Source organism: Balaenoptera physalus, assembly GCF_965194825.1.
Source record: "Balaenoptera physalus genome assembly, chromosome: 11".
Lineage (NCBI taxonomy): Eukaryota > Metazoa > Chordata > Mammalia > Artiodactyla > Balaenopteridae > Balaenoptera > Balaenoptera physalus.
The window spans coordinates 109,026,972-109,052,407 of NC_138896.1; the positions used below are offsets into that span (position 1 = coordinate 109,026,972).

The following is a 25,436-nucleotide window of genomic DNA, read 5'->3' on the forward strand; positions in this document are numbered from 1 at the left end:
CACTTGAGGAGCTGAGGCCACGGGGAGACGCTCCGGGAGGAGGGAGGATCCCTTTGGGGTGAGTGATTTAGGCCCGGATCCTACGGCCACGGCAGGAAAAACAGTCCCCTGAGGCCCGAGCATGGAGGAGAGGGGGTGGGACGGGGGGGGGGGTTGGACTTGAGCTCCAGGGGTGAAGAGAGCTGCAGGCCGTGAGAGCCAAAAAAGCGGGGCGCGTTTCGGGCCTTCTGACCCAGCAGGCCCCCTGAGCGGTCTGTGCTTCCCCCGTCACAGCGCTTGTCCGGCCCCCATTTGCTTTCTGACAAGCTGGGGAATAAGCCCCAGGGGAGAAGGAAATTGAGGCTGGTGGGGTGTTTGCGGGGGTCAGGGGCTTGAGCCACAAAAGGGGGCAGAGAGTACAGCCCGTAGGAGAGGGAGGATGGATCTCAGCCCGGGCTCCTGCAGAGAAGGCCAAGCCCCTCTCTCAGGGAGGAGGGCTGCTTAGCGAGCCCAGCCCAGGTGATGAAACACCATCCGAAGTTCCTAACTGGGGGAGGGGGGGAGCGGGGCGGGGACACACGGGTCTGTGAGAGCTGAGCCCTGGGAGGAATGGGGAGCAGTGGCAAGGAGCTTGCAGATACCGCATGGCTTGAGCAAAGACCTCAGGTTTCGAAGATGCAGGGTGAGAAGCAGCGAGGTGTAGACCCCGTGCCCCCGAGGGGTCTGCCTGGGAGCAGAAGCCCCGGGAGTGCGCAGAGGGTGGGTGTGCTGGGGGTGGGCGTGGTGGCCCTCCTGGGAGGACCCGGGCACACTGAGGTGGAGTGGGGCAGGGGCGCCCACGAGAGCTGGCCCAAGGCACCCGGCTGACTGCCAAGAGGGGCTCCAGCTTGGGTCTCTGAAAGGTCAAAGGGAGAGCAGAGGGTGATACCCCCGAAGGACCCCTGACCGAAGCCTGCCCAGCCGTCGCCGTGGAGGGGGGCAGGTCGCTGGAAATGCGAATTTGGAGCTGGTTGCAGTAGCAGGCGGGGTGAGGGCTGTCTCCCCGGGTCATCGGAAGGGAAGGAAGGACGTGGGGCTGGCCGGAGAGGGAGGCTGCCCATTGGAGACAGAGGAAGACCGGTCAGAGAGGAAGGGAGGGCCAGGCGTGGCTGGTGTCCTGGAAGCCGAGGAGGAGAGAGTTTCAAGAAGGGCTGGTCTGTCCAGTGCAGCTCCCTCAGGAAACTGGTTGATCCTCAGAGCCGGCTTCTGATACCCTCTGCCTGGACCCTGCCTGTTTCGTCTGGTGTTTTACTAAAACCTAAATTAGTTGCAGGATTTAAAAAATCAGGCGATTTCAGTAAAAATGCAGTCCACATTTCAGATTTCCCTTTAAAAGATCGGAAGATTTGACCGGGGTGGGTTGGGGGGAGTGGGCAGAGGGTGTGGGGCCTGAGTAACAGTTCAGTGAGGGGTGCTGGGAGGCTCTCTTGCCGTAACTGGAGGAGAGAAGGAATCAAAGCAGAGAATGGACACACGCAGGCAGGGCAGTGTGGCCCAGACCACAGGGAGGACGCAGCAGACAAGGCTCGAGAGTCCATACCGGCCCTGGTGGGCTCCTTGGCCTGCACAGAGGGGGTTGCTGCCTGGGGCCCAGGGCTCAGGGAGACTAATCCTAGGCTTTGGGAGTGGGCAGGGAGGTGATTTCCTGCCAGTGACCTCATTATACAAGTGAGGCCTGGGTGGCAGTTAGTAGCTTTATCCAGTTCTCCAGGACTCTAGGCCTTAAGGGATGCCTCTCGAACCAAACGCTCCTGGGTAGCCCCCTGCCATCCTTCTAAGGACATCACAGGTGGGGAAGGCCTCACGTGGCCAATGGGAAAATGCCAAAATACGGGAAAAGGAGCACCTGGAATTGGCCAGGGCCTGGCGGAGAGGGCCACCCCTTCCCCAGGGCTGGGGGTGCATATTCTGGGCGGGTCCACTCTCCCTAGGCAGGCTTCTCCAGTCCTGGGGCTCCAAACACCACCCATACATTGGTGGCGCCCATTTCTGTCTCTCTCCCGACTTAACAGGCGGCCACGAACTGCCTGCGGCCTCCCCTGGGACGTCTAAAAAGCGTCTCTTCGGTGTCATCGCTGAAACAAAAACTCCCCATTTTCTCTTGCAATCTTGCTCCTCCCCAGACTTGCAGAAAGCATGGGCCCCTCCTCATCTCTTCTTCCCTCTCCCCTGTCCCCCAACCCATAGGTGCCTGCGTGCACTTCTCCCCCAGCCGCCGCGCTTGCCGCCCTCCCTCTCCGGCCTTTTTGTTCCTCCCACGCACCAGGGGCTCCCACCTTGGGGCCTCCGCACCTGCTGTGTGGCTAGCTCCTTTCACCCAGAACCCATTCAGTGCAGCCTCCAGGCCAGCCGGGCCAAGACGCCTCTCTGGGATTCCTGTCTCGTTACTCTGCTTTATTTTCTTCATAGCACTTACGATCATCTGACCCTGTTTTGCCTATTTCTGGGGGGGCTCCGAGAGCGTAGCTGGGCCTGCCTTGCTCCTTGCCGGCCCACAGCCCCGGGCACACCCTGCTTGGTGAGGCAGCAGCAGGAAGGTGGACTCTGGGAGTCAGGAGCTCCCCTCCCCCAAACTCCCTGTGTGACCCACCTGCCTGGGTCCCGGGCGGGCTCAGTGTTGCCATCTGTATAAGGGGTACACGCACAAAAGGGCAAACAGAGGCACCTCCACCTCGGAGTGTTTCTGACAGCCTGGGCAGGAGTCCCGGGCAGGGAGGCCCAGAGGGCTGTGGGGTCTCCAGCCTGCTGTAGGAAAGGCCCAGTCGGCTCTGGCCGGGCTGCTAGGGTAACAGTTAAGAGGCCAAAGGGTCTGTCTCCCCAGAAGGTGCTTTAAACTGAGAGGTTGGCTCCAGCCTTAGCCTGGGCTGGGCCCAGTTTGGGGTTTAAAATGTAAATAAGAGGCATTAAGTGCTTTTCAGTATTTAAGGGGAGACAAAGGGGAATTCACCAGACGAGACTGTGGGGAGGTTGCCTTTAAGATGCAAATGTGTATTGTGAAGCCCTGAATGGGGATGTGGTGAGGGCCTCTGGCCCCTCACCCCCAGGGCCAGCGGCGGGGCGGGGGCGGGACCGCCAGGCGGGAGGCTGAGATCAAAGGAGCGGACGAGTTGATGCTGACGCTTAGAGGAGGTGGAACGGGGGACTGAGCTGCCACCGCGTCCTGTCCTGTCCCCGGGGGCCCCGGCTGCCCACCACCTCTGCTTCCCCGCAGGGTCCCCCGCTGCAGACGCCCCCAAGGTGCTGCTGTCCTTAACGTGCAGTTTGTCAAGAAGGGACTTAGGTGCTACTCAGTGTGGAAGGAGCCAGACCCCGGCGGAACCTGCCACCGCCTAGCGCTGTGTGTCAGGGTCACGGTGAGGGAGGCCCCCCTCCGGGGGACTGAGGAACGTGGGTTTCGAGTAAGGACCCCAACCTAGAGACAGGCCTGCAGTGCTGATCAGAGGCGCGGCGTGGAGACTGGAGCCCGTACCCTGGGGCGTGAACAGTGGCTCGGCTCCAGGAGGGGTCCCACCACCTCCTTCTGCCGCTCCTGCCCGAGCTGGGGACCTCCTCCAGGATTTTTACTTTTCTCTCCTTTCATTTCTTTAAGTGCTGGGTAGTTTTTTCTTGGTGAAGTTATTTGTGGTATAAAACCCAACGGGAGTATAAGGATGAGAAGTGAAAGCAAAGCTCCCGCCCTTGCCCCCAGCTCGCGAGCTGTGCGCGCACAGGGCTGCGTGTCGCTGACTCTGGACACCGGGTCCGCGTCCAGGTGGCCTGTCCTGAATGGCTGCAGCGCCAGCCGTCTGGTCGTGTCCTCCTGCGGGGCAGGCGGGGCTGTTACTAAGGTGTTTCTGTGACTGTCCTTTGTTCACGAGCCCAGAACTAGCCGCCAGATTCACTGTTACAAATCGAGTTAAGCCTTGCTGCCCCCCGACCGTGCAGCCCTCCGAGCGCCCCCTCCTCCCCGCACCCGCGTCCCCCGTGAGCGCCCATCCCGGCTTCTGTGACTCCCCCCAGCCTGGCCTGTGTGTGTCCCCACCTCCCCACCCCACTTCAGGCACCGCCATCCCCCCAGCCCCCGTGACCTGGCCGCCTCCTCAGGGCTTCCCGACACCCCGTCTCTTCTGGGCCGTGGCCACCAGCCTTTGGGGGCGTGAAGGGACGTGGCATCCTGCCCCCCTCACAGCCTGGCTCTGCCCTCCCCACCTTCCCCTGCCCTTCTTCCTTTCGGCCTCGGCCCAGCCCAGCCTCCCCAGGGGCCTCCCCTGCGGGGGTCTCTGCCTGGCAGGGCCAGGCCTGGGGGGAGCAGTGGAGTTGGGGGGCGTTTGGGCCCTTGTTTCAAGGACAGGGGAGCCGGCGACTCTCCTGGCCCAGGAGACGCGGGCTCCCGGCCCCCCTGTCTGCGGGGCAGGGGTTTCCTGGAACCCAGGCTGCCCGTTCCAGTGCCCCCGGGGAGGGAGCCGGCCCAGTGGGCGAGGCCAGACTTGTCTTCCAGCCTTGGGCTGTGGTAGAGCTTGACATCTCTTCTCCAGAAGCCCCGGGGTTTGAGGCCCGAGGAGCCCGGGCGGGTTTGCGATAGAGAGACCATTTGGGGAGGGGCCCTGGCGACCAGGACAAAACCCGACAGACAAAGAAACCGTCTTCCACCGTCGCCCTGCGGGGCAGAGGCGCCGACAAGGGAATCATGGCTTTATCTCCTTTCTTACAAGCAGCCTCAGCTGTGGAGACACTCCTGCGGGGGCCGGGGCGGGGGGACCCGCAAAGCCCTAAAGGGGGCGAGAGCAGCCTGGGCCCAGGCGCCGGGCATCCACCCATCCTGTGCGGCCGGGGCTGCGTTTCTGCCTGCGGCGGAAAACCGGGACCCAGGAGAGACTGGGTAAGGTCCCCGGTGACCCCTGGCCAGGAAGAGATGGCAGAGCATTTGCTGTTTACCTCATTTCAAGGCGGCCCCCCCCACCCCACTTTCTAGCACTTGGTCTTACACCACCTATCGCTTTCTCATGCCTGCCACCCCCAGGAGAGCAGGGACCTGGTCAACCCATGCTGCACGAGGCCTGGCACGTAGTAGGTCCTCAATAAATATTCGTGGAATGAATGAGATGGCAGTCAAACCCTGGCGGGCTTCCCGTCCCAGTGCGAGTCTGCGCGGTCCCAGGGCCGAGCCCGAGAGCCCGCGGGGCCTACGAGGCTCGCAGACGCTCATGTCAGTGTGACTGGCGATCCCGACATTCTCTCCTGGTCAAGAACAATTCACAGCTGCCCTGAGAGGCTGCGACTCTGCTCCCTAACTGCCGTTGTCCGGGGGGGCTGCCACCCCCCAGCCCGGGCCCCCGCCCTCCCCGCTCAGGACCCTCCAGGACTCCCCGACTGGCCTGCAGCACTTGGGCCTGCTGACCTCTTCAACTTTATATCCTGGCGCCCCTGCCCTCCCCGCGGCCTCCCTCCCGGAGCCCACTTCCCACCCCTGGTTTGATTTCCATCAGCTCCTTCAGTCCTGTCATCCTGATTCCTTTTCTCATAAGTTTTCTGTAGCTAAAGTATCTTTTATTTTAGCATCTGTCCCCCACCCCCAAGACCTTGTCTGTCTTGTGTAGCATTGAATGATGAGAATCTAGAAAGGAATCTAGCTCCAAACTCAGGAGTTAGGTCCGTCAGGACTCAGAATTATATTTGTGAAAGGGGGAAACAAAAGCCACCAGACCAACACCTAGTCTAGAGCTTGACATAAACGGCTCTCCAAAAATGAGTTCCCTTACTTTATTTCCCTCTAATCCGATATTAATTCTTGAACGCTTTGGGACCGTCGATGTGGGAAGGACCCTTAGACCCTGTCTTGTCGTCCTGTCTGCCCTGTCCCCATCTTACGTGAAGAAGCTGAGGTCCAGAGAGGAGGCAGGGCTCACACGGTGCCATTGGGTTGCGCTCCAACTCTGATTCCCAGCGCAGCGCTCTTGCCCTTCCTGACCCTTCATCTGTCCAGTTAGCCAGGGGCGGGGGAGGGACAGCAAGGCCAAGGCTAGGTCCCAGGATGAGGACAGGTGTTCGCCAAGCTCCAGCCTTGTCTGGGTGCAGAATCTTTCCATCCGGGCCAGGCCCCGGAGCCAGGGAACAGCAGAAGGGCAGCCGGAGGAGGCCCAAGCACTCTTCAGGCATCTAAGCTCACTCTGGACCTGCCTGTTAGGCACCATCTGCCCCAGAAGATTGAGAAAGCCTCAGAGTGGATCTCCCTGTTGCCAGATCTTCACAGAGGCCAAGGTTTTCTCAAAGCCCCCATTGGACCCCATCAGATCCTGCCCACCCCTCAAACACGCGGGCGGCTTCCCATCACACTTAAAATAAAATACAAACGTCTCTCCACGGCCTTATGCGGCCTGCCTTCCTGTCCCTGCCCTGGACAGCCGGCCCACCCCATGCGGTGTCTTTGTGCTGCTGTCCCCTCCTCCTTGGACTCTCAGGCCCTATTCCTTGTTGCCAGTCAGGTGAATAACACCTCAGGGGAGCCTTCCCTAAACACCCCGTCTGAAGTAGGGCCACCCACCCCCATCTTTCACCATCACTTTGACAAGTTTTTCTTTAAAGCACTTATCACTACTTGAGCCTTTGCATTTATAGCCTAGTCTCTCCTCTCCACCTGGAGTCAGCTCGTCGGGTGTGTGGGTCACCGAATTCTCTGTACTTAGCATATGGTAGATGCTCAGTAAACATTTGTTTGAATAAGTGAATGAGAAAGGGCCCTCACAGGGAGTACAGAGATTCAGCCCGTTTTTTCTGCCCAAGGTATTAACCTGCGCGTCCGGAGACCCTGGGGGTTAGGGCCAAGACAGCACCTTCCCCTGCCCTCCCCCCTACCCTAGGCCTTCGACGAGTGAGCAGTTTGCTCCACTGGAGGAACTAGCATTTCAAACGGGAGAGCTTGGGGCAGCTTTCTGTGTGGGGAGCGGGGACAGTTCTCGGGAAGGACAGTCTTCACCCCTAGGGTAAGCAACGACCACGGCCGGGTCAATCTGGGGTCAATCGCTGTGGAGGGGACTGAACGGAAAAGGTCCCCGGGATGCTCGGAAAGGAAGCTCGTCTCTGCGCCAGGGGGAGCGGGAGCAGGCGCCCAGCCTCTGCGTTTTCGGCTGCCCAAGTCCCCTCCGGGCTTCAGGGGCGCGCCGCGTGGTCTCACCCGCATCCCCGGCCCTTCCGCGCCCGCCTCCCTCCCGCCCCGCCGGTGCGGCTGGACGGCCGGGCGGGTAACTGCGCTCAACTGCGCTCGGCCGGCGGCGGGCGTTGGGCGCGCGCCCCGCCCCGTCTCCATGGAGACCGCGCGCCCGCCTCCCAACAGCCCACCGGCTGCGCGGCTCCGGGGACCAGACGCGCGGATCCTAAAGCTTGGAGACGCATGTCAACACGCGGACCCCCAGACCCCCTCCTCGACAGGCCCAGGGAGGGGCGGGGGAGTCCTCTCGTTTAACAAAGGGTCGATGCTGGGACAGGTTTGGGAAAAGGAATTGAGCCAAAGCCTGGAGAGCTTGGACCCTTGGGTGCTGTTGCTGGTCCAGGACCTGCACTGGAGCTTTCCTGCCACAGGTCCTCCTGAGGCCTTGCTAAGGTTCCCCTGGGGTGGCGCCGAGGCCAGACCCCAGGACTTCGTCCCCTGGGCACAGATCCCTCTGGTCACTCCCTGCGGGGCTGCACTGGAGGAGGCTCTGAGATGAGGGTCTGTGAAGGACGCTGCAAGGCTCCCCCCGACGCCGCCGGGCAGCCACGAGGGAAGGCGTCCCGCTGTGGGGACCACTTGCCCCCACAGATCCCAGCCAGGCTATGGCAGAAGCTCTGCAAAGCTGACCTCGGTCTTTGACCTCTGCCTGGTAGGCTCAGAGAACAGCTTAGGCCACATCTACGCCTGCCAAGGAGACCAACTGCTGGTTTCCTCCCAAGACCCGCACCCTGCACAGATTTTTAGGTGTCCACAGCCCCAGTAGAGGACTGGCTAACCTGAAAGCTGACTTCTCCCGGGATATGGCCAAGTGACAGCTGGTGCACACCTGACCTGCCACTGCACCAACCACTAGAGCTGGCTTCCAGAGTGACCTTTTAACTGGTCCTCACTGGCCACTCCTGATGCTGCCTTCAAGGCCTGTACAGTCGGCACCTGCTGGCCTTTGTATGTCAGGAATCCACACCACCAGCCCCTGTGGTGACACCGGACACTGGGGACCAGAGCTTCGCAGATTTGCCTGATGGTAAACCACCAGAGATCTATCCTCACGTGGAACCACCACACTGCACACCTCTGTGCCTTTCTTGTCCACCTGTCTGGGATGCTTTTCTATTAAAATTTTGTCCCAGGAAACAAAAAAACAAAAGTCCAAACCAAAACAGAAGACAAAAGCATTAATTTTATCTGTCCCAGGGTTCACAGACTTACAGGCCTACCTGGCCAGGCAGAAAATATCAATGAATGAGATGGTTTGCGAGGGACTGGTGACCTGGGGGGCACGGTGGGCCCATAAGGGGTCAATGAGCCCAGCCCCCGCTGCTATGCCAGGTAGAAGGCAGGCCCCGGGCTGCAAAATACTCTGAAGAGAAGTGGCAAAACGGTATTTTTTAGTATATAATCTCTTGTTTTGTTCTTTAAACATTATTCAAAATTCAGATCAAAGGGCTTCCCTGGTGGCGCAGTGGTTAAGAATCTGCCTGCCAATGCAGGGGACACGGGTTTGAGCCCTGGTCCGGGAAGATCCCACATGCCGCAGAGCAACTAAGCCCGTGTGCCACAACTACTGAGCCTGCACTCTAGAGCCCACGAGCCACAACTACTGAGCCCTCGTGCTGCAACTACTGAAGCTCGCGCGCCTAGATCCCGTGCTCCACGGCAAGAGAAGCCAGCACAATGAGAAGGCCGCACACCACAACGAAGAGTAGCCCCCGCTCGCCACAACTCCTAGGAAGCCCACGCGCAGCAACAAAGACCCAACGCTGCCAAAAATAAATAAATAAAAAAATTTAAAAATTTAGATTAAAGAAAAAATTGTAAGAAGTAAAACAAGGCACGTCTGCAGCTCAGGGTTGGCCTGCCTGGACTTCAGCACAGATTCAGCCCTGTCTGCCCATGATCTTATGAAAACGCCACTTAAGCCTGCTGTGAGCAGACCCCCTGGACGCTCTTCTTTGCATGTGCCTGAGCCCCAGAGATCCCTCCGTGTTACTGGCCAGCTGGGGGCTCCTCAGGGCGGGACCCTGCCTGGCCCACCTCCCTCACCTGCTCCCTGAGGAGCAAGGGCTGCCCAAAGATTCTTTACCAAACTGATCCTGCAGCCAGTCTGGAAGGAGATGGAGAGGGAGGCGGGGGTCTCTGCGCCTCTCAGCACCAGGTCCCAGGCCAGCCGCACGGTGCTCTCTTCCCGCTTTGAGTTTGGCCCCAGACTTGGGAGCCGACTTTCTCAAAAGCCCCTCCCACCCCTTGAACCTAGAGGTCAGGGTGGGAAGAGCAGCGCAACAGCCTGGCTTCCAAGGCAGCTTCCGGCAGCATCCGCCCCGGCGCTGAGATTCCCAACCTCAGCCCTGAAAATCTGCACCTAGTTCCTGGCCCCTTTCCGGACGGCTTATGCGCTAACCAGCAACGTGCGTTTGTGCGCAAGCCCGCGCTCTGCTCTGGGGCTCCAGCGGTCAGCCCTGGGCTCCTCCAGATCCAGGTGTGACTTCCCAGGCGGACGGTTCCTGCGCACAGTGAGGGGCGTGTGACGGTAGTTCCTCGGGCTTCAGGCCTTGACTGAGAAGGGAAGGGGGTTTCTCTCTTCCCCTTTCCAGAAACATATACAACAGAAATAGAAACCAACTGCTCCGCCCTCTAATACTTGTCTGCTGCCAGCCCGTCATCTCGCAGGACCACGGACACTGGAACACGATGACCACGGTGACGCCGGCTCCTTTCCTAGTTCCCTAAGGAGCCTTGGGCCACGGCCTCTGCTGATTGGTCACAATCCAGAAGAGTGGTTCTTAACCTGGCTGCACACTCAGATCACCTGGTGAGCTTTAAAAAACACCAGCGCCTTCTCCCAGGACAGTGAAATCCAAAGTGCCAAAGGTAGGGCCCAGGCATGGGGATTTTTTTCTTCCAGTTTTATTGGGGTATAATTGATGGGGATTCTAGGGCATTACCAGAGAAAGAATGCCTGCCTCGGGGCAGTGGAAACGCTGCCCTGCCCCCAGCGGGAGGAGGTGAGCCCTGGGGCTCCCCGTGGTCCAGGGGCAGGCTTCCCAGCTTCCGGGATGCTGGGTGGGTGAGAGCCACTCCAAGGGGGGGGGGCAATCTGAGTCTGGGGCCTTTCTCAGGGGAGGGAAGGGTGCCTGTTCTTTGGCCCCCTCCGTTTCCACCTCCTTCAGGTAGTGAGGCTGGCAGGCCTTGCCCACTGGCTCTTTTAGAGCTTGATGGCCAAAGAAATAGCCCCACCCCACTGTGCCTTCCCACACCTTGGAAGAAGGTCCTGTTCTCTATATACACCAGGGAGTGGCAGCAGAAGTCAAGCTGGCACAGCTGTCTTGTGTGCGGTGTGGCTTTGCCCATGCACGGGCGCTGCTGCTGAAAGGGCAACCCTCGCAGGGACATCACAGAGGATGGAGGTTGTTTGCGGGCAGAGGCAGGGGCACCTGGGGTTCTGTGAGGCTGAGCCTTCTTTTCAGGTTTCGTGAGCTGCAGACACTAATTGCCTTTGACTTTTTTAGCTCGGCAGTTTCCTTTTTTCCCTTTTTTTAAAAACAAAAATGAGATGCACATAACAAACTTTTTACCATTTTAACCATTTTTAAGTATACAATTCAGTGTCATGACATCTGTTCACAATGTTGTGCAACCATCACCACTGTTTATGTCCAGAACTTTTCCATCATTCCTAACAGAAACTCAGTACCAACCAAAGAGTAACTCTCCATTCCCCCACTGCCCACATCTATTCTATTTTCAGTTGATAGGAATTTTCCTATTCTAGCTCCATCTAAGTGAAGTCATACAATATTTATTTTTCTATGTCAGGCTTATTTTACTCAGCAAAATGGCTTCAAGGTTCATCCATGTTGCAGCATTATTCAGAATTTGTTCCTTTTTTGTGGCTGAATATTATTCCGTTATACGTATATAAACCACATTTTGTTTACCCATCATCTGTTGATGGACACTTGGGTTGTTTCCACCTTATAGCTATCGCAAATAATGCTGCTGTGAACTTGCTATACTTGCTATTTGCTTCAGTAGTTGTGGCTCGCGGGCTCTAGAGCACAGGCTCAGTAGTTGTGGCGCACAGGCTTAGTTGCTCCAGGGCATGTGGGATCTTCCTGGACCAGGACTTGAACCCGTGTCCCCTACATTGGCAGGCAGATTCTTAACCACTGCGCCACCAGGGAAGTCCCTTTTGTTTTGCTTTGAATAATAGCCATACTACTGGGTGTAAGGTGGCTTTGATTTGCATTTCCCAAATGACTAGTGACATTGAGCATCTTTTCATGTTCTTATTGGCCACTGGTGTATCTTCTTTGGACAGATATCCAAGTCTTTTGACCATTTTTTAAATTGCCCTGTTTTTTTGTTACTGAGTTGTAGAAGTTCTTTATATGTTCGGATATTAACTTTTGCTGCAAAAAAGTCCTTAATTTTGATGAAGTTCAACTTACCTATTTCTTCTTTCCTGTGCTTTTGCTGTCATATCTAAGAAGTCATTGTCAAATCCAGTGTCTTGAAATTTCCCCTGTGTTTTCTTCTAAGGGTTTTATAGTTTTAGCTACAACAGTTAGACCTTTGATCCATTTCCAGTTAATTTTTGTATATGTGTTAAGGTAAGGGTCCAACTTCATTCTTTCGTGTGGCTATCCAGTTTCCCCAGTACAATTTGTTGAAGACTATTCTTTCCCCATTGAATGGTCTTGGCACCCTCGTTGAAAATTAACAGACCATTTATATATACCATTTCCAAGTGCTCTGTTCTATTCCATTGGTGTATATGTCTGTTTTTATGCCAGTGCCTCACTGTCTCGATTACAGTGGTTTTGTATTAAGTTTTGAATCAGGAAGTTATTTGTCATCTTAACAGTTATTAACCTTCCAATCCATGAACACAGTATCCTTCCATTTATTTAGGTCTTTAATTTCTATCAGCATTGCTTTGTACTTTTCAGCGTACAAGTCTTTCACCTACCTGGTTAAATTTATTCCTAATATTTTATTATTTTTGATGCTATCGTAAATGGAATTATTTTCCTAATTTTTTTTGGATTGTTTCTTGTTAGCATATAGAAATGCAGCTGATTTTTGTGTGTTCATTTTTGTATTCTGCGATGTTGCTGAAGTAGTTTATCATCTCTAATTATATTGTGGACTCTTCAGGGTTTTTTTTTTAAATTTAACTTTAAGCATCTAGTATTTTTTTTAAATATATTTTTCTTAACCATATTTACTTATTTATTTATTTATTTTTATTTTATGGCTGTGTTGGGTCTTTGTTTCTGTGCAAGGGCTTTCTCCAGTTGCGGCAAGCGGGGGCCACTCTTCATCGCGCTGTGCGGGCCTCTCACTATCGCGGCCTCTCTTGTTGCAGAGCACAGGCTCCAGACGTGCAGGCTCAGTAGCTGTGGCTCATGGGCCCAGTTGCTCCGCGGCATGTGGGATCTTCCCAGACCAGGGCTCGAACCCGTGTCCCCTGCATTGGCAGGCAGATTCTCAACCACTGCGCCACCAGGCAAGCCCCTTTTCAGGGTTTTCTACATATAAGACTGTGCCATCTGTGAACAAAGATACTTTTATATCTTCCTTTCCAATTTGGAGGCCTTTTATCTGTTTTTCTGCCCTAATTGTTCTGGATAGAACTGCCAGTGCGCTGTGGAATGTGGTGATGGAAGGGGACCTCCTTGTCTTGTTCCTCATCTTAGGGCAAAGGCTTTCAGTCTTTAACCGCTGAGTATGATGTTGACTGTCGGGTTTTCTTATGTGGCTTTTATTATGTTGAGGCAGTTTCCTCCTATTGCTAGTTTGCTCAGTGTTTGTATCACAAAAAGGTGTTGAAGTTTTAAACACTGGGATATAATTGACACATACCATGATATTAGTTTCAGGTGTACCGCTGTTTGTATATATTGTGAAATGATCACCACAGTAAGTGTAGTCAAATCCGTCACCATACATCGTTACAAAATTTTTTTTTTCTTCTGATGAGAACTTTTAAGGACTAGACTCTTAGTGAAACTGCAGGGGCTGCTTAGTTAAATCCATTTCACCTGTAACCTGCCTTGACTCATCAAGGCGGTTTTAATTGTTGCTACAAAAAGACCTGCGTGTCCTCCACGCAGCCTAACAGTGTCCGGAAGCCCAGAGTCAGCTGCACCCGGTTGGAGCTGAGCCGGTTGAAACTGGTTAGGACCGCCGGCGCTCCAACTGGGCCTGCGCAGGTGTCCCCGGGGCGGCCTTTGGAACCTGCAGAGGCCGGCGTTCTACTTCCCCCCGCTCACACCCTTCTTCCATCGCTTTTCTCCACGCACCCCACGCGCAGACGCCGCCCTGCTTCCTTATTCCTTCTCCCGAAACCACCCGGGCCCCGAGCCTGCCGGGGCGTTTGTTCTCCTGTCTCCTCGCTCGGCTTGCCGACCTCGGCCGGCATCTCAGCTTGTGGCTTGCCGCGCGTCAGGTAAGACAGCTTGTTTCAGCAACTTTGAAATATGCAGTCGAGTATGATGAACCCTGGTCGCCATCCCGAACGTTACATTCCCAGGACCAACGTTGTAACCGGACGCCTGGCCCTCTTGACCCATTTCACCCACACCCCCCGGCCAGCTCTGGCAACCTCCAGTCTGTTCTCTGTGTCCGTGGGTTTGGCTTATTTATTTATTTTTAGATTCCACATATCAAGGAGATCACACAGTATTTGTCTTCCTCTTACTTCGCTTAGCCTGATGCCCTCAAGTCCATCCACGATGTCATAAATGTCGGGATTTCCTTCGTTTCTTATGGCTGAGTAAGAGTCCATTGCATCCGCGTGCCGCATCTTCTTTATCCGTTTGTCTGTGGATGGACACCCAGGTTGTTTCCATGTCGTGACCGTTGTGACTAGTGCTGCGGTGACCGTGAGGGTGCAGCTGTCTTTCGAGTTGTGTTTTCACTTCCTTCAGATAAATACTGAGCAGTGGAATTGCTGGATGGGTTGATAGTTCTGTTTTTTTAATTTACTTATTTGTTTGTTTTACTTTTTCACAAACCCCTGTGTCGAGGGCTGACTTTCAGTAGATCGTGGCGAGGGAGCTGCTCTGCCGCGTTCGAGGCCCGACCCAGAAGCAGCTCGTCTACAGACGGTTCAGCACCAGGTTCCCCACTAACGTGCGGTGCATCATTCTGTCTTTCATTTCTTGAGGAACCTGCATCCTCTCTTCCACTCCCACCAACAGTGACAAGGGTTCCCTTTTCTCCACATCATCACCAACACTTGTTACTTCTTGTCTTTGATAAATAGCCATTCTGACAGGTGTGAGGTGATATCTCATCGTGGTCTTGACTGGTTTCCCTGATGATTAGTGATGTTGAGCATCTTTTCACGTCCCCGTTGGCCATCCGTGTGTCTCCTTTGGAAAAATGTCTCTTCAGATCCTTTGCCCGTTTTTCAATTGGATTGTTTGTTCTTTTGCTTTTGAGTTGTATGAATTTTAAAATATATTTTGGATATTAAGCCCTTATCAGCTATATGATTTGCAAATATTTTATCCCATTCAGCAGGTTGTCTTTTCATTGTGTCCATGGCTTCCTTTGCAGAAACTTTCTAGTTGAATTTTTTCAAATGCTTTCTCTGCATCAGTTGAGATCATGTTTTTTTGTCTTCATCTTATAAATGTCGTGTATCGATAGACTTTCGTATGTTGAATCATCCTTGCATTCTAGGAATAAATTCCACTTGGACATAGTGTATAATCCTTTTAATATGCTTTAGCAATTTCTGTTTTTACAGCGAGAATAGCCAGATAATCAATGACCTGAGAGGATTTTGATGATCCCCAGGGTAACCTGAGTTGATCTCAGAGCTGGACGATCCTATCCCAGGGCCAGAAATGGGGGATGGCAGGCAGTTTCCCTGTCCTTCCACAACTCCTGGACAAGACAGCCCCCAAACAGTCCTTTCCAGGCGTGGAGGGCTGACTGGAGAGAGAGCCAGGGTCCTTTTTTTTTTTTTTTTTAAGTTTTTGTTTTGTTTTTTTTTTGATGTGGACCATTTTTTAAAAGTCTTTATTGAATCTGGTACAATATTGCTTCTGTCTTATGTTTTGGTTTTTTGGCTGTGTGGCATGTGGGATCTTAGCTCCCCCACCAGGGATCGAACCCGCATCCCCTGCATTGGAAGAGGAAGTCTTAACCACTGGACCGCCAGGGAAGGCCCCAGCGTGCTTTTCTGAACTGACAGCCATGCTGGCTTCTCCAAGTAGAAGGAACAGATACACGTGCAGACCCCACTTCAGCCAGTTGGCCTTTCCTCCCCTAAAGCGAGGGGTTTATTACAGCCCTTACCCTTCCTCCCCTCTGGCCTAATGTAGGGACTCACGGTTCGCCCATGAGCTAGACTAGACCCTAAGTGGTAACAGACTTCCAGCGCTGGCTCTTTTCCCTGGAGCTCCGGCAAAATGGTGAGTGCCCAGCGACAAGGGCGGCTCTAGCCCTGCAGCGCCAACTGAAGCAGGACTCCCGCCAGCGAGCTCGCTTCTCCCCAGACGTCAGGAAACTCGGGAGCGTGAGCCCGCCTGGCAGAGCAGCCCCGCCAGCTCTCGTTCCGCCACACACCAGGGCTCCGGCAGCACCAGATGCCAGTCACACGCTTCTTGGCCAGCCCGTGCAAGTGACACACACGGGGAGAAGGCAAGTGTGCAGCGTGGTGGGTCCTCAGTTTGTGATCCATAGGAGCAGGTGGAAAGCTGGACTTTGCCTGGTGTTTTCCAATTTCAAAATACTGATGGGGGACTTCCCTGGTGGTCCAGTGGTTACGACTTACCTTTCCAGTGCAGGGGGTGCAGGTCCGATCCTTGATCGGGGAACTAAGATTCTGTACGCTGCGGGGGGGAAACAGAAATACTGGTGGGATGTGTGTAGGGGAAGTGGACCAAAGAATACGTGCAGGACTGCAGCCTAGTGGGGGGTGATGAGGAGAGCAAGTGCATATTTGAGATCCTTAATTTTTTTTTAATTAATTTTATTTATTTTTAGCTGCATTGGGTCTTCGTTCCTGCGCACAGGCTTTCTCTAGTTGAGGCAAGCGAGGGCTACTCTTCATTGCGGTGCGCAGGCTTCTCGTTGCAGTGGCTTCTCTTGCTGCGGAGCACAGTCTCTAGGCACGCGGGCTACAGTAGTTGTGGCATGTGGGCTCTGTAGTTGTGGCTTGCAGGCTCTAGAGCTCAGGCTCAGTAATTGTGGCGCACAGGCTTAGGTGCTCCATGGCCTGTGGGATCTTCCCGGACCAGGGCTCGAACCCGTGTCCCCTGCATTGGCAGGCGGATTCTTAACCACTGCGCCACCAGGGAAGTCCCATCAGAGAATGTTTTGCCTACAGTAATAAGATCTCTTCTAGGAGTTTTATGGTGTCATGTCTTATGTTTAAGTCTTTAAGCCATCTTGAGTTTATTTTTGTGTGTGGTGTGAGGGAGTATTCTAACTTCACTGATTTACATGCAGCTGTCCAACCTTCCCAACACCTACTTGCTGAAGAGACTTTTTCCATTGTATATTCTTGCCTCCTTTGTCAAAGATTAATTGAGCATAGGTGTGTGGGTTTATTTCTGGGCTCTATTTTCTGTTCCATTGATCCGTATGTCTGTTTTTGTACCAATACAACACTGTTTTGATTACTGTAGCTTTGTAGTATTGTTTGAAGTATAGCAGAGTTATGCCTCCTGCTTTGTTTTTTCCCTCAGGATTGGTTTGGCAATTCCTGGTCTTTCATGGTTTCATATAAATTTTTAGATTATTTATTCTGTTTCTGTGAAAAATGTCTTGGGAATTTTGTTAGGGATGGCATTAAATCTGTAGATTACTTTGGGTAGTATCGCCATCTTAACAATATTCTTCTAATCTAAGAGCATGGGATATCTTTCCATTTCTTTGAATCCTTTTTAATTTCCTTTATTAATGTTTCATAGTTCTCAGGGTGTAAGTCTTTCACCTCCTTGGTCAGGTTTATTCCTAGGATTTTTTTTTTTTTTGGTTCTATTTTAAAAGTTGTTTTTTACATTCCCTTTCTGATATTTCATTGTTAGTGTAAAGAAATGAAACTGATTTTTTTGTTTTGTTTTGGTTTTTTTGGCCTCACCTCGTGGCATGGAATAACTTCCCCAATCAGGGATGGAACCCATGCCCCCTGCAGTCGAAGGGTGGAGTCTTAACCACTGGACCACCAGGAAAGTCCCTGCAACTGATTTTTGAATGTTAATCTTGTATCCTGCTACTTTGCTGAATTCATTTACTAGATCTAGTAGTTTTTGTGTGGAGTCTTCAGGGTTTCCTATATATAGTATCATAGCATCTGCATATAATGACAGTTTTACCTCTTCCCTTCCAATTTGGATACCTTTTCTTTTTCTTGTCTGATTGCTGTGGCTAAACTTCCAGTACTATGTTGAACTGAAGTGGTGAGAGTGGGCATCCTTGTTTCAGATTTTAGCGGGAAGGCTTTTAGGTTTTCACTATTATATTGGCTGTGGGTTTGTCATAAATGGCTTTTATTATGTTGAGATATGTTCCCTCTATTCCAGTTTGGTAAGAGGTTTTATCATGAATGGATGCTGAATTTTGTCAAATGCTTTTTCTGCATCTATTGAGATGACCATTTGGTTTTTGACTTTTCTTTTGTTAATGTGGTATATCACATTGATTTTGCAAATGTTGAACCATCCTTGTGAACTTGGGATAAATCCCACTTGGATTCAAACTTGGGATCGTGGTGTATGATCTTTTTTTTATGTGTTGTTGGATTCGGTTTGCTAATATTCTGTTGAGAATTTTTGCATCTATATTCAAAGATATTGGCCCGTAATGTTCTTTTTTGGAGTGTTCTTTTTTATGGCTGAGTAGTATTCCAGTGTATTTATGTACCACATCTTCTTTATCTATTTATTTGTCGATGGATATTTAGGTTGTTTCCATGTCTTGGCTATTGTAAACAGTGCTGCGATGAATGTAGGGGTGCGTGTATCTTTTTGAATTAGAGTCTTCTCTGGACATACACCCATGAGTGGGATTGCCAGCTCATATGGTAGTTCGATTTTTAGTTTTCTGAAGAACCTCCATACTGTTCTCCATAGTGGCTGCACCAACGTACGTTCCCACGAACAGTGCAGGAGGGTCCCCTTTTCTCTGCACCCTCTCCAGCATTTGTTATCTGTAGACTTTTTTTTTAAGAACAGCTCTCTTTTTAAATTTTTTTTTTATTTTTTGCCCCCACACATGCAGGATCTTAGTTCCCCAACCAGGGATTGAACCCCCGTTCCCCTTGCAGTTGAAGCATGGCGTCCTAACCACTGGACCACCAGGGAATTCCTGTAGACTTCTTAATGATGGCCATTCTGACTGGTAGGAGGTGGTACCTCACTGTAGTTTTGATTTGCATTCTCTAATAATTAGTGATATTGAGCATCTTTTCATGTGCTTGTAGGCCATCTGTATGTCTTCTTTGGAGAAATGTCTATTAAGGTCTTCTGCCCATTTTTCTACTGGGTTTTTTTTTGTTGTTGAGTTGTACAGGGTCTCTTTCAAATGTGAAGTCAAGTTCTTGCTTATTTGAAATTCAAGGAGGATTAAGGCCAGGTGATTTTCAGTGCACAGGTTCAAGGTGAAGTTCAAGATCAAGCTGAAAAGAGCGAGGCATAGAACACTGGATCAAGGTCAGGTTCCAGGTTAATTTGAAAGCTTACCCAAGGTTGCTTCAAGGGGATTATGGTCAGGAACATCCTGTATGAAGGACAAGATTGGACTTGAGAAGTTCAAGGTTAAAATCAGTTTCTCAATGTGAGACATTGGCAGCATGATCTGGATCAGGGGTGAGGGTCAATTTCAAGGTCAACTTCAAGATGATCAAATTCAAGGACCAGTTCAGCTCTGGCTTTGGTTAACGTGCAGCATCGGGAGGGTCATTCCAAGGTTGTAACATAAGTGTGACACAGGGTCAAGTTCAGGACAAGGTAAAAATTAGGGCAATTCACGAGGAACACATATCCATAGGGTGAGAGACTGGATCAGGGTCAGGCTCAAGATCAGTTTCAAGATAAACATCTGGTTTGAGGCAAAGTAGGAAGTCAACCTAAAATTAGGACATCATGTGGTCAGGTCATTTGGAAGCAAGGAAGTGCCAACATCACTGTGAGGTCCAGGAAGATCTTAGGGGCATGACAAGGCAAGAGGTTCAACCTCGGAGTGTATCTGGCTGAGAATCAGGGACTGGGTCAGGATTAATGAAACAAGATGAATATACTCAGCAATATACTTTCACCTCAACAGCAAGCTCTTGCTGAGAGCTTGAGCCAATTAGGATGAGTCTAATTAGTGGTAATGGGGAGAATCCGTATTACTGTAAGCAAACTTAGTCTCAACCATTGCAGGTCAGCGTAAACCGTGACGGACCTACATTCAGCTCTAGGGCACATTCATCTAACTAGTGCTACTGGAAAGCACTATGTGCAGACAAGCTCAGCCTCAGGCATTCTTCTCACAGATAAAACCTTATTGCTGGTTAGTGTTAACTAACATGAACGGAAGCAATGCAACACACCTTCATCTAAAGGCACTTTCTTACTGAGAGGCAGGAGAAATTAGGACTAATCTGAATAGAGGTTTTGATAAGAAGTCCCATCAGTGCAACAAAGTCAGTCCCAGATCCCAGATCCCTTACAGCTTGTTGGAGTGAACTGAACGCAAGCACAGTAGTGCACATTCACAGGGCGACAGTGGGTTTGGATCAAGCTGAGGAGTACTACTGAGATGAATTTGTATCCGTGCAACAAATCATTCCCATTCTTCTCAAAAGTAACTTCCTCTTGTTAGAACAAAGTGAGATGAATGTAAACACAGCAGCACATATTCGTTGCAATTCACATTCTTACCGGGAGGCACAGCAAATTCAAACGAACTTAACTGTGTTACTGAAAAGAATTTGCATTAGTGCAAACACTCCAGATCCCATTCTCCTCAAGAGCAAATCTTACTGCTTGCTGGAGCAAACTTGTTTCTCTCAGAAGCACGTGCTGATGCTGACTCTTAGTAGGATTATGGGAAAAGACGCTGTATTAGTGCAGAGTTCAGTCTCAGCCTTACTTCGTACTGTGGAGAAACCAAATCTAGGTAAGTGTAGCTGTATGTGTAGAGTTTAGGTAAATAAGGTGAGATCAAGGTCATCCAGACATTGGGCTGACGGGACATTACATGAATTAGTCTCAGGCTGGAGTAAGGTTGTCATGGTAGGTAGGGTTCAGTGTTAACTTCAAAGTTGGAATGTGACAGGGTCAGGAGGAGGGTCAGATTCAAGGTCATTTCAAGGGGGACCATGTTTAGGATGACTGTCAGTGACAAGATGAAGGTGAGAACAGAGTCAAGGTCGGCTGAAAGTCAAATTTCGAATCAGCTAGCTACGGTTGGCATCAGGGCCACAAGGTGACGTTCAAGCTCATTTCAAAATAAAGCAGGTCAGCGTGAGGGAGATCATCAGTTTTAGGGCACGGTTGAGGTCAGAGGTCAAAGTCCATTTCCACGTCATGTTCAGGGTTAGGACCCGAGGGACCCGGTCTGAGAACAGCAGCCTGGTCCACACAGCACGGCCCAGCACTGGGCCGCCAGCTGGGAAGGACGCTGCTCCTCTCGAGGCCAAACAGCATAGCCACCAAGCCCAGCCCAGGGTGCAGGGCCCCAGAAGGGGTGAGCCCCACTAGCCGCACCAAGCCCAGCCCAGGGTGCAGGGCCCCAGAAGGGGTGAGCCCCGCTAGCCGCACCAAGCCCAGCCCAGGGTGCAGGGCCCCAGAAGGGGTGAGCCCCGCTAGCCGCACCAAGCCCAGCCCAGGGTGCAGGGCCCCAGAAGGGGTGAGCCCCACTAGCCGCGGCGGCACTGTGGTGGTGAGCTCCTGAGGACGGTACTTTCACACGTCAAGTACGAGCCAAGAGCAGCGGGGGAAAGACACCGACTGAGGGGCTTGAGAAGTGGACCCAAGTAGAATCCAAAGGCTAAGTCTGCAAAGCCTACACTGTCCTGCTGCGGGAAGCATGACTAGTTCCCACAGTTGGTTCTGGGCGGCATCTACTCAGTCCCGGCTGTTGCTTGTCTGTGTTGGAACATGGGGCTGATGCGGCCAGATCTTCCTGTCCTGTGAAAAATCAGAAATCCAGAACTATGTGATGGCCGACCATCACAGCATTAGCAACCACGCCAGTCAAAAAACAAGACAGCACAAAGGCCGAGTCACACTCACAGGCTGTGGGTGGTCCATGGGTCACCAGCAGCTCGCGGTTGCTCCGCTAAAGGGACAATGCTCTCTCCATGCAGGGTCCCCCCCCCCCAATACTGTGATTAAAAATGCAAAAGACAAAAGCCAGGGACAGGTACTGCGGGGCTGGAGAGGAGAAGGCCTTTCTGCCTCAGAGGCCTGCGGGCCCAGAAAAAGCAGCGGCAGTGATTAGCTAACAGGGTCTCTCCTGAGCCCGAGTCTGGAAGAGGGAAAAAAGACAGGGCGAAGACAGACGGTCTTTGTTCTTGTTACATTTTATTGGCATCACGTTCATCTCTTTACAGAAGAACTCGGCCCACACCCTAGAATGCAGGCCTCTGGAGAGAGGGAGGTGCTCTGAGAAGCAAGCTACACTGCGGGCAGGCCCTGGGGCACAGCTGCCCGGCTCCACACCCAGGACACGGGGATGGCATGGCGGGTTGTACTGGGAAGAAGGAGAGGCGGTCTGCTCACCTAAGGATGCCACAGCCCCGAAAGGAGCACCTTCCAGAACAAAGGTAAAGTCACTAGGACAGGTCTGGTAGGATTTTCCTTTTCCTTTCCCTCTTGTACGTGGATGCTTATCTAATAGGGGAGTTTCCAAGTGTGGAGCAGAGAAAAAAAAGAAAAATCAGAGTTTTATATTTCTGAAACAGCCGTTTCTCCACTGCACACACCATGGTATTATGCAAATCAACCTCTTGGAAAAATTTAGATACAGAAGGGAACTAGACAGTTTTCCCCCTGGAGAGATGAAAAGCTTTTTGGCTCCTAAGTCTTTGATTAAAAGGCGTACATGATTCTCGTGTTTACTGTACAGAATACTGCCTCCAGGCGTACATGATTCTCGTGTCTACTGTACAGAATACTGCCTCCAGCTGGATTTCTGCAATCTGAGTGGCTGAACACTCTGCGATCCAGACAGGCTTCAACCCTCCATCTCTACGCCTGCATCACAGGACTTAAACACGTAATCCAAGAATTTCTTACACTAATTTATACACTTTTAATTGGTTGCATATATTAACATGTACTATAAGATTCTTTTCTAAGAAGCATTACATAATAAATGGATACTGTAAAAAGGTCTGATTAGTTAAAAGTAACAAGCATTAACAGATACATACAAAACTCAGCCTTATCAGACTGGGTGTGAGCCTGTAATGAAGCGCAGGGCACCCGCCTTCCCAAGTGGTAGCCTTCACGGGGGTGGGGGGTGGGGGGGTAAAAAGACCACAAGACAGTTAAAAAAACCAGAACTAATTAGACACGGGTTGACTGTAAACAGTTCTCTCTCTCCAGTGGACAAAAAGAAGCAGCCTCCGAGGCCGACTCCAAACCGGAACGATTTCTGCAGCCGGCCCATCCTGCTGCCATCTGAGGGCTGGCGCAGGGACCCCGATGGAGCCGTCACAGGCCTGGGCTGTGGAGTGAGTCTGTGTCAGGGGTGTGTGTGTGTGTGCAGGGGAGACTGTGTTTGGGGGTTCTTTTGGCAGCTGGATGTGAGAGATGACTGTTGGTGTGGAGAGGAGAGGGGCTCATGGTGGAAGGCCTACGTGTGTTCTTGGATCGCGAAGGACTCTGTGCTCTGCTCTCTGCCACTTCAGCAGCTGCAGCTTTCCGCCGAGGCCTTGGCCCGGTCGTTCTTGTCCAGTTTGATGGGCTCAGGGAATTCATTGTACAGCTCCACCTCCGTTTCCTGGGCAGGGAGAGACAGACAGGCTGGTCAGTCCAGGCTCGGGGAGACTCCCGAGCCCAGCCCGGGCAGATGGGGGGCATGAGCGCGGAGCAGGCCCAGCAGTGAAGCGAGGGCCCTGGCAGAGGCGCTCAAGGCCAAGTGAGCGGAAGACGGGGCAAGGTGACACGGAGCAGGCAGGACAGGGCTGACGTGCCCTCCGTGTGACGTCAGCCTGGCAGCCTGGGGGCCACCGCCTGCTCCGGAGGCTTCTACCAACGCCTGACAAGAAGGCAGACGCTCCCGTGGGCTGGATTTGGCCGCTCTGAGCCGGCATTTCCACAAGGTTCCTGGGCACTCCTCCAGCCCCCTATCTGCTCTCATCTTCCTGGACTCAGGGTCTAGCTTCCTTTTCTTATCTCCAAATCTGCACACGCAGAGCCCAGCCGAGGACGGATCCCTCTGTCTGTGGGGATCACAGGACACAGACTGGGGTCAGTTCAGTGGGACTTCCGCTGATTAGCATGTTTCCAGTGAGGAGCAGCTTTCTACTTCCTGATGCAGAAAAGTAATTTGTCACTTAAACACTCAGCAGCTGCGCATCAGGAACTGTTCAAGGATTTGGGAAAGCAGGGACTGGTTCTATCCATCAGAAGTTCTCTAGGAAAAATCATTCCATTCACAATTGCTATAAAAGTAACAACCTCTAGGACTACGTATTTTTTAAAAAAGCTCTACTGAAGACAGCAGTGTGTGTGTGCCGTGTTGTTCAGTATATTCAAAAGTGCCAGCCGCCACGACGCCCTGATGCCAGGACACTCCGCCACCCCCAGGAGAAAGTCTACCATCGGCAGCCACCCGACCCTATGTGGCGCCCTCAGCCCTTCCCACACACTTAGCTACTTTCTGTCTAACAGAGAGTCCTCACCGGACATCGGACTTGCTGGCACCCTGATTATGGACTTCTGGCTCCAGAACTGGGAGAAAATAAAAGTCTGTTGCTTTAGCCACCCCGTCTGTGGTATTTGTTAAGGCACCCAGAGAGACTAATACAACGGTTGTACTGCAATTCCAATCAGAATCTCAATTAAGGTCTTATCTGGGGGGAGGGTGAGGAAAGAAAAAGTTGTACCTGGAATGAAATGAACCAAAAATAGCCAAGAAAAAAGATAAAATTAGTGAGGGGAGGCCTGCCTGATCAGGGGTCAGACGCAGAGGCAGCGAAATCAAGATGGTCCAGGCAAGGAGCACGCAGACGGCCAGGACAGACCCCAACGTATGTGAATACTGGATACTCAACTGAAAAATACTCTATTGGCCAAAGGAATTGAAAAAAACCACTGCAGTAACAGGTGAAGTGAGGTTCAATTCAAAAGCGCTCTTGAGCACTGCGGGGTCCCGCGGGAGGGCTGCGTATGGGCTCTGCCGTGGAGAGTGTCAGCCGAGCTCCAGGGGGAGGCCCGCAGCGTGCTGGCAGGAACTGAAGGATTACTACCGTCCCTGGGAAAGCCAGGTGGCACTTGCCCGCAAAAATACACACACCTTTCAATCTAACAATCTCACTCCCGAGATGCCAGCTCGTCACTATAACGAGGCTCTAAGGACAGCAATATTCAGAGAGAAAAACTCCAACAGTGATGCCAGCCAACAGGGAACTGGTGAAAAGCGACTCCTGTACAGCCCGCAGGCCAGGTGCCCCGACTGCCGAAAAGCGCGCCTTCTGTAAACCCGCGCCCAGGAGCTGCAGGACCACCCCGCCCTCTGCAGCTTCCACAGGCCCCCTGCCTCCGACCGCAGCCCTTACCTGCCCACTACAGACGACTGACAATGCTGGGACCTGCCACAACGCACCGGCCCCAACAGAGCTGCTGAGTCAAAAAGTCTTCAACTGGCACTTGCCAGCAAGAAGCCACTGTTATTTCGGGGGAACAGTTGAATAAACAAAGTAAGAAAGAAAATGTAGGAAAACTTTATCCAAGGAATACAATTCCTAGAGCTTTGGGTTAACCTTTCTGGGGATCATTTAGGAGAATTCCAAAAGTCAGTGTATCTCATTTAATCTTCACAAGTGCCCCAAAAGCCCGCAGTCTCTTACAGCTCAGATATGATTAAAAAAAACAAACGGGACTTCCGTGGTGGTGCAATGGTTGGGAATCCACCTGCCAATGCAGCAGACACGGGTTCGAGCCCTAGTCCGGGAAGATCCCACATACTGCGGAGCAACTAAGCCCGTGTGCCATAACTACTGAGCCTGCGCTCTAGAGCCCGCACTTCCCAACAGAAGCTACTGCAGTGAGGG

The 25,436-nt window shown here is 52.3% G+C and overlaps 1 protein-coding gene and 2 long non-coding RNA genes across 4 annotated transcripts in view; 1 reads left to right on the top strand and 2 right to left on the bottom strand.

The window, feature by feature from the left end:
• The first annotated feature begins 131 nt into the window (after positions 1–131).
• LOC309638286 lies at positions 132–22,682 on the top strand. Of its 2 annotated transcripts, XR_014251049.1 has the most exons (3): positions 132–661; positions 8,642–10,072; positions 21,768–22,682. It is a non-coding gene; the product is annotated as an uncharacterized lncRNA (long non-coding RNA). The 2 variants fall into 2 exon arrangements; XR_014251050.1 differs by lacking the exon at positions 132–661 and having other exon boundaries at positions 668–10,072.
• LOC309637896 lies at positions 12,433–20,911 on the bottom strand. The gene is made up of 2 exons (XR_014250845.1): positions 20,194–20,911; positions 12,433–18,842 (listed from the first exon to the last, which is right to left on the bottom strand). It is a non-coding gene; the product is annotated as an uncharacterized lncRNA (long non-coding RNA).
• The window catches only part of RAB7A (RAB7A, member RAS oncogene family), a 70,868-nt gene continuing 67,153 nt past the window's right edge, over positions 21,722–25,436 (bottom strand). The window contains exon 6 of the mRNA XM_082414034.1: positions 21,722–23,161. Within this exon, the coding sequence (XP_082270160.1) occupies positions 23,066–23,161 (96 nt within the window). The 3' untranslated portion in view covers positions 21,722–23,065. The remainder of the gene's footprint in view (positions 23,162–25,436) is intronic.